This window comes from Melanerpes formicivorus, unplaced genomic scaffold, assembly GCF_026170545.1.
Source record: "Melanerpes formicivorus ecotype bairdi unplaced genomic scaffold, bMelFor1.0.p_v2 SCAF_18, whole genome shotgun sequence".
NCBI lineage: Eukaryota > Metazoa > Chordata > Aves > Piciformes > Picidae > Melanerpes > Melanerpes formicivorus.
The window spans coordinates 2,577,740-2,593,781 of NW_027142370.1; the positions used below are offsets into that span (position 1 = coordinate 2,577,740).

Below are 16,042 nucleotides of genomic sequence, written 5' to 3' on the forward strand. Positions count from 1 at the left end.
CTATTTACTATTCCCAACAGTGTTCATTTGCAAATTCCCACATTAACAACCAATTCTCTTCCAGTTTAAGGGTACCCTTCCCCCCAGCAGCTTCTCTTCAGCCTTCCCTAAAGATCAGATGTTAGGAAGAAGTTCTTCCCCATGAGGGTGGTGAGACACTGGCACAGGTTGCCCAGGGAGGTGGTGGAAGCCTCATCCCTGGAGGTTTTTAAGGCCACCTTGGATGTGGATCTGAGCAACCTGCTCTAGTGTGAGGTGTCCCTGTCCATGGCAGGGAGGTTGGAACTGGATGAGCCTTGAGGTCCCTTCCAACCCTGACAATTCTATGATTACCTGCTTGAAGTGCCCCTGGGTTATTATGGTTTGTCATAAATCAATCCCTACCAACCAGAGGCAGACAGGTCTCTGTCAGCCCCAAACTCTACTTTGGAAAAGTGATTTTTCTCCACACACAGAGGATTTAAAAAACTAAAGAACCACCCCCCCCAGTTCCCAGTGCCAATGATTCTCTGTGAGATTGGCCCTTCCTTCCCATTCCCCTGCAACTCCCCCAAACCCATGACTTTTGCATAGCTTGTTAAGCCCTCTTTTACTCAGAAGTCATGCTACCTACTTGTTGGTTTGCCTTTGGTGCTGTATGACCATGTTTTTTTCATGGATAGTTTCCAGCAATGCAGTGGCCAGTGATTTGAGATCTGAAACAGACTGTGGCGTGGCTGGCAGGCTACATCCGTGATCCTCCGACAGCAGCTCTTGGACTATGATGTTAAAAACAGAAAGGAGCTTTGGCTTCTCAGGCACAGAGATGTGACAAAAACATTTGCTTAATGCTAAATAAATATTTTCATTACTTACATGAGTATCTGGGGGTTTTCCCCCCTCAGTTAACAACACAATCTCCAGCTGGCATAAAGCTGGTGGCATAGACAAGTCTGCTTTGGGAAAATGATTTCTGTTCACGGGGAAACAAATTCATTCTTCCACTGTTCTGTTTTGGGTACAAATCTGCCATTTCTCTCCCACTTACATTAAAACATAAACCCACAAGGAAGCTTTCATATTACTTTTTGGAATTATTATATCTATCAGATTATTTAAGACTGATGTGAAAACAGAGCCACCCATGACTGTTTCCTCTGCAGCTCAGAGCCTGTACCTCTCAGCTACATCAAGAGGTTTGCTAGGATCAGCTTCTGTAACTGTGTATCTGCTTCTGTAGCTATGCATATCTACAGAGAGAGCTATCTGTATGCAAGTACATGCAGAAGAGGACAGAGGAAAAGGCAAAACCAGAGAAGTGAATTTCAAGTTACCATGACAAATATGAATCACCGTGTTTGTGTGTGTGAGAGCACACTGACACCGGAGTAGGGTGCCAGGTATATTCTTTGGCTCAGAGGGGCTTCTCTCCCCCTTTCATTCCTAATCTTGATATTTTCTTTGAAGGGGGGAGAAAAGATTACTCCATTTTGCTACCCCTGAAGAAACACAGAACAAAAGCATTTCTTACAAAACCCCTGAATGTGAAAGCTTCCAGGAACAGCAACAGCAGACCTGATGTGGAGCCCCTCCTTTATCACCCAGTCTATTTTTCATTGGAATATGAATTGTGATTGCCATTGTTAGCAGAGAAAAGAGATGAATAAAGAAGTGATTTGTCAGGGTCAAAGTTGCAGAGGGTTTAGAGATTTAAAAAAAAAAGTATAAAAATTGATAAAACTGACAAGGTAGAGAATGAATAGCAGAAGAGTAACAACAGGAGAAGCAGCCCCCAAGAGGCAAATGCTACATTGTCAAGCCAACTGCAAGAGGGACAGAAATTAGCAAGTGATAACAAACAGCAAAGAGAAGAAAGATTTTGATTTTGTTGGTGTGGAAAGGGTTACTGAAATGTAGCTGTAAGATGGAAGGTATGCAGGGAGATCTGCAACACCATGCTGCATCTCTGCAATACCTTGCTTGGCAGACAGGACTCCAGTCAGGGCACTGCTACTGGATCTGCCGTGGCTCTTGGCATTTTTTCGTCTCTCTAGTGCATTCTGAGGAAACAATAAACATCTCACTTAGAAAACCAGCAGCAAACAGACCTTTTCAGTAAGAGTAAAGAATCTGGAACTTTGGATTTTGGCTGCAGAGCATCTCTGCAGGGCCTGGAGCTCACCCCCTCAGTGGCCTTTGGGAGTGTGACTCTCCTGGAGAAGTATTCTCCAGCCAGTCTTTGCAACGATACAAAGATTCTCTGTCTCGTTGCAGTCACTTCACTGTAGTCTTCCCACAGACTTCCCCCAGTGCATTTGAAGATTTGCCTGGTTTTTAATACTCTGCTGAGTGCCAGTGAAGATACTGCTGTGTCTGTGGATAGGCTTCAAAGGGGAGGCCCAAACTCCTCCATCAGAGTTCCTAGAAGCCCACTGAGTATCAAATACAGATTTTCATGAATTAGCAGCAGAGTGATCCTGCTGCAGAAGTCCAGCTGTTCTAACACAATTACAGTTCTGGGAAACCCACCAGACCACCAAGATGCTCAGTTCCCACCAATAAACTAACTCAGACTTTGAGAGACCCAAGCCATAAGTGTGAACAGACACCAAAATGAAGCTGGTATTTTGAGGAGCTTTGCCCATGCACAAAGAGCAGTTAGTGATGTGACTGCTTCATAGTGACCTAAATGGTTAAGAAGCCCTACTGACAGTCCTAACATAACATTTTTCATGCCCTGACAAGCAGCCCTCCCACAGCCCCAAAATCACCAGCACAATTAAACAAGAGTGCTTGACTTCTGGGAAGAGCAAGAATATTCTGCTTTCAGGATTCAGTCCTGAAGGTCTCATGCAAAACAGCATATATCTTAACCCAGGAAAGGAAGAACAATGAAGACTTAGCAATCAATAAGACACACAAAGAAATAGTGGGGCCATTAGAGAACAGAGAGCCAAGATCTTCTTGTGATGGCTGTACAGCAGCAGCCATTCACCACACACCGCCTAACCTGCTGCTTTTCACACCCCCAGAAGGCTGGAAGGCTGCTCACTTTCTCCAGCAGGAGGAGGGTTCTCCCACAGAACCTTAAAAAAGGTACTTAAATAATTTTTCAAAATACTCTTGATGGGTATTGCATCAGCCAGGAAGCTTACAGGGAAGCCTGAGCAGGTAATATGTACACACACTAACACTGTCAGAATGCTAATGGGACATTTTGCTTTGAAATCACAGTTTTGTTCTTTACATGCATGTGAACATGAGAACTAACAATAACCTCCAAGCACAGTTTAGATGATATACTGAGAGGATCTTACCTTATATTTAGTAATATTAGACTTGAGAAGGTTGACTTCCTCTTGAAGTTGCTTTAATCTCTCTTGAAGATACCTGAAAAAGAAATGTAATCCTTTAGTTCATGTTACCTTCAAGTACTGCCTCGAGCGCTCCTCTGTACTATTTGGCATGTCCTCTCTTTGAACTACAGAGAGTTCTTTCCCCTCTGCAGTTCTGTGAGGGATAAAGTAACAAAATCTTACTGCTCTTGACCCCATAAAACTTTAAGTAGGGAAACAAATTGCATCAGAAAAGGAGGCTGCCCTTCTGCTAGATTTGTTGAGCACGCTGCAGAACCATTTTATATAGGTCCTCAGGTTTTTGGGGAGGGAAGCTAAAAGGATGTATTTATGTCTAGAGGAAACAGTTAAGGAAGCCCTGGCTTGTGTCCTCTGTACTTGAAGGTCTGTGAGATGGACACACAAAGATTTGTATATATGTCAACACAAGATTCAGCTATGCAGAACTTCTGCATTGCAATATCCATCACTTACATGGCACTTCTCATTACAAAGCAATCACAAAGTAGAAAATTTAACAGTGTAGCTGAAAAATGGCACACACTTAACTGAAATAGTACACTTCTTCACAACAGAGTTTATGCACTTGGACTAGATGGCTATTTCCACATTGGAAAACATCTTTTTCATGTATAAAGGGTTTATAAAATATCCCCTTTCATGTAGTGCAACTGCAGATGTATTAGCATTTGTGACAATTTAATGATTCCAGAGAAAGAAATCATATTACTGTCAGGGGAGCAGGGGGCTTAAATTCACACAGAGCTCTGCAGGCCACACAAACCAGAAAAAACCCTGGAGTTGCTGGGAGAAATAATGCCTTTGGTATCAGACTCTCCTACCTGAAGAGTAAGCCTCTGCAAGTGGAAAGTGTCTTACAAGATCTATTTCACTTTCAGGTAATTGTTGACATTAAGGGAGGTACCTGCAGTAGCTGTGTCAGTGACTCTTCTGTTGTCCTTAGCAGAGAACACAAAGCACATTCTTTTCCCAAGGAAGTGGAAAGAATATCTACACGGGTGATTTCACCAGCAGCTTTTGCTGGCCAATCACTTCATGTTGACAACCTCTCCCTGTAGTGAGAATTATGTCCAAAACTGTTAACTCAGGGTACTCAAAGTCCCTGTTTATAGTCCAAGATTAGCCCAGCACAGCTCACTGTGAGCTTCTGAAGACAGCAGTTTTTAGTGTTTCTGCTCTTGGTGATGGGAATAAACAGGTCTGCACTTCTCTTCCTTTTTCTAGCTGATCTCTGTTTGGGAATATCACCAACAGCTCTGTGGCCAAATGAAACACTGGGACTGCCTGCAGCCTAACTTTCTCAACAGTATCACTTTGTTAGCTGCAGCACAAACAGAAGAGAATAAAGCAAATTACCAAAATCTTTTCACTTTTATTCTTGGATATATTTTCTTTAAGGTTTTGGTGTGACTGACTTCCTGATGCTCCTGCTACAGAAATATACTGCTTGTTCTAAGGCCAGGGTAAGGTTTGCAGGGCACTCACCTGTTCTCCATGCAGAGAGCATCTACGTCGATGATGCGGTTCTCATGCCCTCCCAAGACATGATTAAGTTCCTGGTTTAGTCTGTCAGACTTATCTTGGTAAAAAGACCTTTCCTCTTTCACATCCTGTAACTCATCCAGTGCAGCCTGAAGATCATATCTCAGAGCTTCAATCTGAGAAGAGAGCAGAGCTCTAGGACTTACTTTAAACAAAAGGTTACCTAGCACCCAAATTGCAAACCGCAACAAGCACTGCGGTCTCAACAGGATTGGCTTTGGACAGTCAAAAACCTTTCCAAAGTCCACAAACTCCACTACTTTTAGTCTATTATTTCATTAATTTGAAGTAGCTTAACACTTCAAGACTTGCTTGACCAAATTTCTGGACAACTGCTAAAATGTAACAACAGGAAAAGAAACCTTAACCCATACTGCAATTCCACTGCAAACAAACTGATGCGGTTTTAGCACACAGCTCCTGTGACTCCAGGAATTAACTACCTGAAAAAGAGTTTGCTGAACTTGGAGGATGAAGAAAAAGTCTGCAAGAGAGAATCTGTACTAATTAGGGGATTTTCAGCAATGAAGTTCCACAGGATAGAAAGCAAAACTCAGTAAGGTACAGAATAAGCCAGCACAGAGTTCATAGGTTGAGCTTCGCTATTAAGCAAAAATGTGATGAAGTCCAGTGTGAAAGATACTCAAGGACAAAAAGCTTTAGACTTCCAAGAGGAAATGGAGAGAGTGAGAAGAGTCTGCAATGAGTTGAGAACTCTCAGAAAACACTGACAAGCCAGGATGGACAGCAGAAGAGCATGTGAAAAAAGGCCAAGTGATGAAAAGACAGAGCATGAGCTTGGGAACCGAGATACCAGAGAATCACACTGGGAGAGGACCAAGTGCAGCCAGCAGTCCTTCCGCACTAGTACTGCACTTGAGTGCTGGAACCTAAGAAACAGGCACCTCCTCCTGGATCACAGAATGCCTCATTCCAGGTGGAAGCTGACATTGGTAGGAAGGGGATTGAGAACAACAGAGAGCACAAACCCTCAAAGTTGTCCAGAAAACTATGTACCAGTAATAGGGAAAGAGACTGATAATTGGATGTTGCATGGTACATGATATTAACATAGACTGCAGGTAGGGCAAAGTTATCTGTTCCAAGAACTTTTCAAAAGAAGGGAAAAAATGGCTAAGAGGTAGGAGGCAGGAGAGGCTAACAATATTTCTCCAGAAGATGTGAATGAAAGAGTATCTTTAGGACATGCATCAGCCACCATCTACTGAGTTAAACACTTGTAACAGCTTTCATTAAGGAGTCTTTTCCACTGATATTCACTGACAGTATTCAGTTGTCACAAGTTGTTGCTGCATGTTACAAAAGAGCAGAATCAACAATCTAGAGAATGAATTCCTGAGGCTAGGAAACTCACTCTAACTAGGTATGCATGTTTAAGCTAGTGCTCAATAAGAACTACTTAAAAATCCCAACACCTTCACCACTGGATGCAATGTTAACCAGCAGCCAGCCCTCCAAACTCAACAGAAGCAGTCCTTGCTACTACAGCAGCCCTGTGAAACATGTCAGCATATGCCCATGTGGTTCTTACTTGCTCTCGAGCCTTCTCCAGCTGTTGAACGAGGTCCTCCCGTTCGTGTGCTGCAAAGTGGCGAGCTCCAACTTCGTCGTCTCCAAGCCTTTGCTTTGCTATTGTCATTCGAAGGAGCTGCAATTACAAACCCAGCTTTGATGAGCAACAGTACACAAGCTGTAACACCAGAGTACATCTGCATTAGAAAGAGTAAAGCTGTCATAGATTTCATCTCTTTCAGGCCAAACAGCTGTATTATTTAAACCAGAGGGAATTTTCTCAGCTGAGGGCTCAGTCTTGCTCTCTGAAAAATTCCAGACAAAGCAGCAAGAGCAGCTGAATGAGACCCTGCAACAATACTCTTCAAACAGATGATGAAAGACCAGGTGAACACAGACAAGTGGTCTAAGTTGTTCTAGAAGCCACAGCACCTAATTCTGCTCAGAGTACAGTTAGAGAATTCTCACACAGACATTTGCATAGATAAACCTTAAAATTCTCTGCAGCAGAGAACTCTTTCTAGTTAAGAATAGAAAGGCAGGAAGTAACTTGCCCAGCTTCACTTTACTGAGACCACTTAGAACCCCACTGCATCAGTGCAGAACTTGCACTGAGAGCTGCTAATACCTTTCCTTGTGCATTTTTCACTGCCCAATCCCAAAATGTAATTCACCTTAAAGCAAAAAAAGACAAAATGAACCAAACCAAAAAGGGACAACAACAACAAGAAGGCTTGGCCAAAAGGCTCAAAGAGAATGTTGTGACTGTGAGCTTTGTGACTGCTGGAAGGAGTTTGACTTGAACTAATAAACAGTCATATTCAATATCCAAACAAAGAGCAACTACCTCTCAAGCATCATGGAGTATCAAAAGCAGAGTCTCTGAGGCACTCAGCATTTACAGTTGTTTATGCTGAGCACAACCAGGCAAAGGTGTTGCCTCCCCACGGCCTCATTTGTAGGAGCCCTACAGAGACTGAGCAACCCACCAGAATAACCAGCCTGCCTTTCCCCACCTCCTTGCCTGCACCAAGGAATTAATGTACATCATTATATTACAGAGTTAGAAACGAATCAATCTTCTGAAGTAGAAGACTGTACATTAAAACCTGTCTTTGGTATTTATGTGATGCCAGTCACCATGGTTGCAACGTGCCAATTAAAATCCTGCTGATGCAAGACATACCACCAAAATCATCCTCCCCACTTAGTTCAGCTCCAGTTCAGTGCAAGCCATCGAAGCTCGTACAGCTTGTTCCGATAAGCATTCGCCTGCGCAGGGGAAGCTGCGCCCCCCAAAGGAACTGCTTTTGGCAAACTGCATTTCCCTATCCCCACAGGGGAAGTGCAAACCACTGCACAGTTAGTAAGGCTGAAAGGATCCTAGGAGATATAATTCCTATTAATTTCTTTATCAAAACAACTAAGTCAAAAAGGCAGCTAGCAAATCCTGGAACGGCTTCACAGCGCTGGGACTGGGGCTTTAAATGCTAAAAGGCTGACGAACAAAAGGTATGGTAATGTGATTTAATTCAGCTAAGATTCATTGCCTTTCTAGAACCTCTCACCAGTGAGAAAGGCAGTGAGAAAAAATCATGTAACATTCTGAGGATTCAGTCTTGTTCAGAAAAACTGGATATGAGAAAGGGAATCACACTTTACCAGTGCCTGCAGCAGAGCAAAACTGCGTTACGCTGGGCACCGGGCTGGGAAGTGGATCAGAGCTGTGACTCATGCACTATGACCAACTCTCCTCCTGCCCAGGAGGGGGTGAGGCATAAGATGCAATTATAACTGCAAGCAATTATTACTTGCAAGGTCAAACACTCTGCCAACAAAAAAGAGAACACTTGATTTACTACTAATTTTGAGGTGGAAAAAAGCAAACCCCAAAAGCGTATGAAGCCTTACAAAGAGAATGCTTCAGAAACCCAAATGCAGCCAGCAAAAGCAGCATTATGAAGACACATTCAAAACATAAAATACAATACCAAGCCATAAAATGACAGAGTGTTTCTTCCAGACAGTTGGCCAATCAGAGAACTGACAGGGCAGAACAGGCCAAGTCCTTTAATTCTGCATTGCGAATGCCTCATGAGGCAGCACCACCTGCTGTAAAATTCTTCCCTCAAAACGCTGTGACCCAGAGAGACACTAAGTGTTATGCCAGAGGGTTAAGGGTTTATTTCATATATTAGTGCTTTGTTATAAACTTTATACACCTGCCCTCTGGCTGCTGTGTTTTTATTTCTGTCATTCAGACATCACTGAGGAAAGCACCACTTAACTTCATTTTGCAGCTAGGGAAAGAGGTTAACACTATCCCTCTGGATTCTGTAAACAGCATCCACAAGCAGAGTGGGTTTAAATTAATGGCACCTTACCAGAGAAAGCTCCTGTTTGTCAAGAGCCTACAGATTGTTAACCAAACCAAGCCAGTGTCACAAGCCACTCGTCTTTATTAGTTTAATATCGCAGATTTTTCTTCATCACTGTCAGCTAAAATAATTCTTTATTAAGTAGCAGCTCCGGAGCAGCCCCACAAGGCTCCAAACAGGCTTGGCTGTGATAGCTGCTGCACAGGCCAGGCCCACACAGACAATGCCTGTGCCAGAGCTGGACATTCCTGACTATCAGCAAACCAGGCAGAAGGAAAAGGGAAGCCAGCATAACCAAGACATTCCTCACGGAAGGCAGAAACCATCATGTTTAGCCACAGCCACTGACAGCAATTGTCTTCACCACACTGCCTAAATCTTAAAAAGTGGACCAGAACTATGCAAATTGAGTTCCTTAAGTCCCAGTTCTGCCAAAGCAAATGCACCACATGTAACATTCTGCACTGCTGCTGCATGAATGATTGTCTGCCTTACGATAACGAACTGTCAGTAATACCACAGCCATTGTTTTCCCTGCACCTTCCTCTCGCTGTGCACTGCCCTCAAAAGCCTAAGAACCATTTGTTTGTGTGGGCAGCAATTCAAGGGAAGGCAACTGAGTCATCTAATCTTCCAGAAGCCTCCAGATTTTCCTGTAGTCTCCATTTCCACCCTTTTGCAGGAGATTTCCTAAGCAACCTCTTCTAAATTTCAGTAATTGTCCTCCCAGCACTGCTGCCAGAACGTTAGCAAGGAGAAAGATTTACAAATACCCATCACAGACACAGAATAGTTTTCATGTGTCAGAGCTGATAAAAGAGAGTGATCAATCATAAAAATAAATAGTCTTAGATATCTGTTGCTGGAGCACTGCAGTCTAACTATTGCTGTATTTCTCAAACTGCAGCAACAAACACTTCCAGAGGCTGCTCAAGGAGGTTTTATTGTTTGTGCCAACAGAACTCTAGCTGAGATTACAGGAAAAAACTTAGTCCAGTTAAACCAAATGCAAGTAATTTGTTATTGCCTAACTGATGACGTACTTAATATGATTTCAACAAGCAAAATGTCACCAGTTTAAGGTCTTCTTGCTAATGCCAGTGGCTGCATCCTACCAGCAGCAAACATTAAAGCGGTGCAAAACAAGTCAAGCTATCAAAACAATTCTTTATCAATAGAGCTAATGTGTGATATTTAAAGAGGGTTTTTTTTTCCTTTTTCAGTCCTACAAAGCTCTTGCCACTCAGTGACAAAGCCTGCATGAGTCACCCCTGCTCAGACAGAGGCAGAATTGTTCATTCATAAGCAGCTTCACTTGCTGCAAAAGCAGCTGTTTGTTCATCTTTTGCCAGGAGTAAAGTTGACGTAGACCAGCTGGGCAGGATGCCCTCCCTCATTTTGGGAAAAGCAGAGAGAAGAATGCAGGGGGAAAAATGTAAGAACAAGCAAATTATTATAGTTCTTTGTTTTTGTATATACCATGCATTATCTGGACTCCAGTGCCTGAAGTAACCCAGATGCCAGCACAGGAGAACTGATGAGCAGAACAGAATAGCTTCAGTAACAAGCCTAGAATTTTATCACCAAAGCTAGGACGGAGTAAAACCTGACACAGGAGGAGAGTGTTAAATCCCTCAGAGAGATGGCAAAGCTTTTTTAGGCACTTCAAAAAACTGCAACCTGACTCTAAAAGAAGCTCTATTTCTCATTTACTAGGAAAGTGAAGAATGTGTTGCAAAAGTGAAATCCTAGTCTAAACTAATCTCTGTCTGATGCAGCTCCTTCTTCCCCCTCTTTATTTAGTGATTTGCACTTTTGGAAAGGGGCATGGGGGGCACAGAAAAAATCTTTTGTGTTTTTCCCATTTGTTATGAGGCCCATGAATTTCAACTCATGCTAAGAATACAGATGCCACAGAGATGACCAGCTAATATTAAGATAACCTGCAAAGTCAAATCTAAACAAAGCCAGTTAGATCACAAAGAAGTAGGCTCTGTGTTACCAAGATCATGTTGTTAGAATAGGCACATAACCTTGATACCTTAATATGTTGTAGTTTTACTACTTTTGTGTTCTGTTTGTACTTACAAACCCTTGCTACATGTTCAGGATTGGCCTGGGAAAGGCTGCATGGTATAATTGTGGGACTGGAGAACTGCGAGGCAGTTCTCTACAGTTTTCTACATTGTAATAGACTTCAAACATGCAAATGAAAAGAAATGGGAAAGCTGGTCTGTGAAGACCTGAGCAAGCTACACTCAGTGCTATGCTTACTACAAATTCAGGTCTCACTTGGCCCTCTCCCAGCTCCCTGCACACCTTCAAGTAAGTGCTTTGTGATAAAGAGTCCAGCTACACTAGCAGCATATGCTTAGGTTTAAAAGAAGATACAGAAAATAAAATGAGCTTCAATGGCAAGAAAAAAATAAACCCCAAAAAATCTGAATAATTCAAAGTTGCATAATTTTTATTCACATTTTTACATCCCAAAACTTTAATCCTGGAGTTGAGAGAGGGAAGTTATCATTCATTATTTGTTTCATTTTTTCCTTCGTTAACCACCGGCTCTCCAATTCAACCTCTCACGAGTTTGATCTCTGAATGTACTTTTGCATACAGCTCCAGCTGTGAATGTTACACACATTTGGCTTGAGTTAAAATATTTCAATTAACAGAGACAACAGGAGTTTGATTAATACCAAATGGCAGATTTTGAGCAATGTTCCATATAACTTCCTAAATTTAGCAACAAAATAAATTGGTTATGTAAGGGTAATAGGAGAGGGCTCAATGCAAAGCTCACTGTACATATTTGTGATCAACTGCTCCCCATTCCTGAAGGGAAACATTTATGCCTCCCCTGCTGCTTTTATCATTTACTAAAATTTTGCATTTTCATGGCAATAAAAAAATGGGCAATTGTCACATGGTTAAGGCCATGCACTTGTCCCTGCTTATTGGTAAGAGGAAATATCACTAATAAAACACATTAAAATGAAAGGGGGGGAAAATTCTGAGCTCATTAATGCAAGGCTAGGTATAAAATACAGAGTTGAAGGCAGCAGAACAACAGCAGCCTACAAAAACACAACATAAGCTGCACTCACTGGTATCCGGTTCAATCTCCTTTCGTTCTACTGTGTTGAGCACTTACTGCAATCAAAGTTTTCCAGAACCTCTGTAACCTATTGTTTGATTTCTTTTCCTGAGAAGTAAATGCCCAAATCCATCCTAGCTTACCCATTTCATGCCACTTACTGATGACAAAAGTTTGTAATACCTTATTGTCCCCTTGGACTTCCCCCAGTCTCTGTTGAAGCTCCCTGATCTCTTCTCCAAGATGTTTGTTTCGGTCTTGAGCCTCGCTCAGTAGCTGAGCAAGATTCGCCTAGAAAAGGAGCATTAGAGAGAAGTTAGAGCCCATGGAGAGAAGTGTAAGTGGTGGTTGAAGAGAAAGCCTAGGCTGACTCCTTATCTGCCAACAATCTAACTTGTATTGTTGTTGGTACCCAGACTTCATGCTCCATTAGTCAGCTAACAAAAAAAGTCACCAGGGTTCCTTGAACAGTAGGAAATACATACAGCAGGTGTGCATGCACGCTCCCAGAACAGCAGCCAAACCCCAAACAGGGCAAGGGGAAAACATCCCTGCCAGTTCTGGTAGCCTGGCTGGTGGGAAGAGCAAAACCCAGAGTACTTTGACAATATTTATACAAAGTTGCTAAAATAACAGCTTTACATTTGTATGTAATTAGGCAAAAGGCATAGCTGAGAAATAATTATCATGTAATTATATGCCCTAACAGTGCTTAGAGCAGATTCCTAGCCAGTAAAGAGGATGCCAGGGAGAGTCCCTGCCCTTTATACAGAGCTGTACCATGGGTATCCACTAGCACAACACTTCCTATGTGACCTGACTTAGGCTGTTAGCTAGTGTGGAGACATCTAGAAAAATAGAAGTGAATGCTAGAGATTAAAAACAAACATTGCATCCTTGCCACCCAAAAGCTGTCATTCACAGGTCAAAAGTGGTCACTCACATTAGTCTGCTAAATGAGCAGGGGGAGCAGACTGCTCTCTAATTTTGCAATTAAATGCCATCAGCTTCCTCATTAATTGAAACATAATGCAATCTCCTCCCTTCCTGTCTATGATATCTGAAAATGAGCAGATACTACAGATCAGCATCTTTTTACCCTAAAACTATCAGAGGATTACAGAGACATTGATGCAGCACAGTCAGAGCCTACCAAGGACCTGATCTAGGCTCGTTATCACCACGGTGGCTGTGTGCAGCCTTTCGAGACGCTGCCTGTGGACAGCTGAGTGTGTCATCCACTGCCACACATCTGAAGAGTATCAAAAGAAATGAAAAAAGAATTTTCATCTTCTAAGCATGACTTGGTAAAGCCCCATGAGTCACTATTCCTAAGCTACCCTCACACATAATCCATGGGTTTGAGGCCAATGCATCAACTGATTCTTCCTAGTTCTTGGTGGTTTTAGTTTTGGAATCCTCTCTTGCTGTGCTTCTCTTTCAGCTCCCCCACTTCTCCATTTTGATACTTCTCTTTCTTTTTCAGCCTGGCTCTTTCACCCAGTCATTCTCTTAACCACTTGGCAGTCCCATAGGATGTTTTTCTGAGGTTTATCTTTAAAATTCATACACAATTCAAACCAATAAGTTGTTTGACAGCCATTCCTGAACCCTTTCCCCTTGTTTATTAACACCTGCTCTTTCCACAGGTCCTGTTTTATATTTAACAGAACTATGAATATATTAACATGAATATAGCTATGCATGCATCTAACCATATGCAGGATTAGGCTATTAGACTATTAAACTATCAAACTCTAATCAGCTGGAAGCTCTGAACGCTACTGTATGTGAAGAAGTCAGCTCCCAGCTCCAACTGGTCTCAAATATCTTCAAACCTCTAAAGAAGAAAATAACTCTAGACACTGACATATCCCACTTGATGAACAACAAGCCTCAGTCACTGCTGCAGCTTCTGCATTTCTGGTGCTCTGAGATCCAAGATTCAGAAGAAAGTAAGGTAGGTTTCCCACAGTTTTGAAGAGATTAGAACATTGTTTTAAACATGAAGCCTGCAGATAAATAATCTGAGAAAAGAGTACAATACCAGACCACAGACAGAGCCAATTCTAGGCCAAAACTAAACTGCCTCTGAGGTCCCTACCAAGCCCTAAAATTCTGTGGTTCTTTTCTGTGAGGGTGCTAGAGCACTGAAGCAGGATGCCCAGAGAGGGTGTGGAGTCTCCTCTGGAGAGTTTCAAAACCCACCTGGACATGCTCCTGTGTGGTCTGCCCAAGGTGATCCTGCTCTGGCAGGGGTTTGGACCCAATGCTCTCCAGAGGTCTCTTCCAACCCCTACCATTCTGTGATTCTATATTTACTCTCAAGAAAGCAACCATTCAAGCAATGCAAAAGGCTCCTCTAAGATACTTTGGTAGAACTACTTTTCTTCCTTCATATTAAGCAAATGTGTAGCAGTCATTGATATACTGAGTGAATCAAGCAGCTTCAGGACTCACTCAATGGTTTTGAGAGGCACTTCTTAATGGCTGTTGAAAAGAAAGAAAAGTAAGGGCCTGTGTTTGCAGGAAATTGTGTTTAAACTGAGCTATCTGTGGGTACTGCTCAGCAGCAATTCTGCTCATTTGGGGTTTTTTGGAAGAAAGCTGACTCCACTGAAGGCCATCCAGCCACCTGACTGAGCCAGCTACGAGGAGCATGATTTGCACAACCCTTCCTGAAACACTTCTATTTATAAAGTCTCTTTTTTATGATGGATTTTAACAACTCCTAACGCTGCAATAGCACATGTAATTTCAACACCTGGGAAGAACTCAATCTCACTAATCAGTGTTTACAGCCACAACACCAGGATTCTAGCAGGCTGTAGTCAAAACCCAGCTCCCAGTAACTGCAGGAAAGGCATTACCATGCCCATACTAAATCTCCCTGCTCAGATTTATTTCCTTTAAAACCATTTCTCTGGGATTGCAGTTCTATGCTGAATTTTATTTGTCAGTCATATAAATGACTTAATGTGACAAAAAACCTTTATTCTCGAGACAGGGATTTTGGAAGAAACTTTAAATGAAGAATTTCAGACACTTAAAATAAACAGCCTTATTTAAGCAGGCTAAGAGTATTACCATGAGCTAAGTATAGACTTGCTTCTTAATGCAAAGCTTCTGTTGTATTTCTGTTCAACTAAAACAACCAAGCTATGTCACAGCAGTAGTCTCCAGCAATTATTCATTTCCCTGGCTTGGAGGTTCTGTACAAGGTATAATTTAGATTGTCCTCAGTTTTAAAGGTTTTGGCAAGACCTCATTAAAGCACTCAGTTAAACATGGAGAGAAGAAGAAGTATTTGATTTGCAAAAGTGGTCTGCTGGGCTTAAAGAGAGCCAGCCAAAAGGCTACACTGCTCAACACCTGGCCCGGTACGGTGTCTTTGGCATACATGAGCAAACATACCATATGGCTGAAAGATGATAAAGCTAACAATGGAGAACCAGCTTGGGGAAGCTGTGAGCATGTCTTTTTGGAGGAAAGGGAAGAAATCTATACAAGGGGAAGGCAATTCATTTTTCCACCTGGCAACTTCTTTTCAATATTCATAGAAGAAGCACAGAATTCACTTAGAAATCCAAGACAAGTTACTTCAGCAGACAACAAAGCTCCTATCGTTTACCTGTGCAACAGAGAACAATTCCCTGCAAATCAGCCAAATGCAGCTTCTCTAGACTCAACCTCCTCAACAGCTGCTTTTGATGCTGAGTGAAGCCTTCAAAAGGCTCCTGTAACTATCAAGAGAATTCTTTCACTCACGCTAGTCAAAACTAACTCCAAAGTACTCAGCTGCTGTCAACATCTGTAAGAACATTTTGGGGATAGAAGGTGGAAGAGAACCTTATTGGCCAGAGATGAGCATCTGAAACTACTGATAAAAACACCTATGAATAATTATCAACAGAAGTCAGTGAATATCTGTCAGACAGCAACTGATCTCTGCTCACTACTGACTGGCAACCCAAGTTTTGAGCTAACTCCAGCCAGCCATCCCTGGCACTGTGCACCACACTTGAATTTGGCTCCTTCAACAATTTTGCAAATCCAGCCACACATACACACTGTTATTTTTCTTCACACCACTTTAAAAATGATGGATAGTAACAGAGTCTTTAATATAGCTCTCA

The 16,042-nt window shown here is 42.3% G+C and overlaps 1 protein-coding gene across 5 annotated transcripts in view; it reads right to left on the reverse strand.

The window, feature by feature from the left end:
• Positions 1-16,042, reverse strand: part of CCDC149 (coiled-coil domain containing 149) — a 50,152-nt gene that overhangs the window by 18,862 nt on the left and 15,248 nt on the right. For all 5 annotated transcript variants that reach the window (XM_068149314.1, XM_068149315.1, XM_068149311.1 and 2 more), the window contains exons 4-9: positions 12,090-12,197; positions 6,451-6,567; positions 4,842-5,014; positions 3,297-3,369; positions 1,955-2,039; positions 614-758 (exon numbers count right to left, since the gene is read on the reverse strand). In XM_068149314.1, coding sequence (XP_068005415.1) covers positions 614-758; positions 1,955-2,039; positions 3,297-3,369; positions 4,842-5,014; positions 6,451-6,567; positions 12,090-12,197 — 701 coding nt within the window. The remainder of the gene's footprint in view (positions 1-613; positions 759-1,954; positions 2,040-3,296; positions 3,370-4,841; positions 5,015-6,450; positions 6,568-12,089; positions 12,198-16,042) is intronic.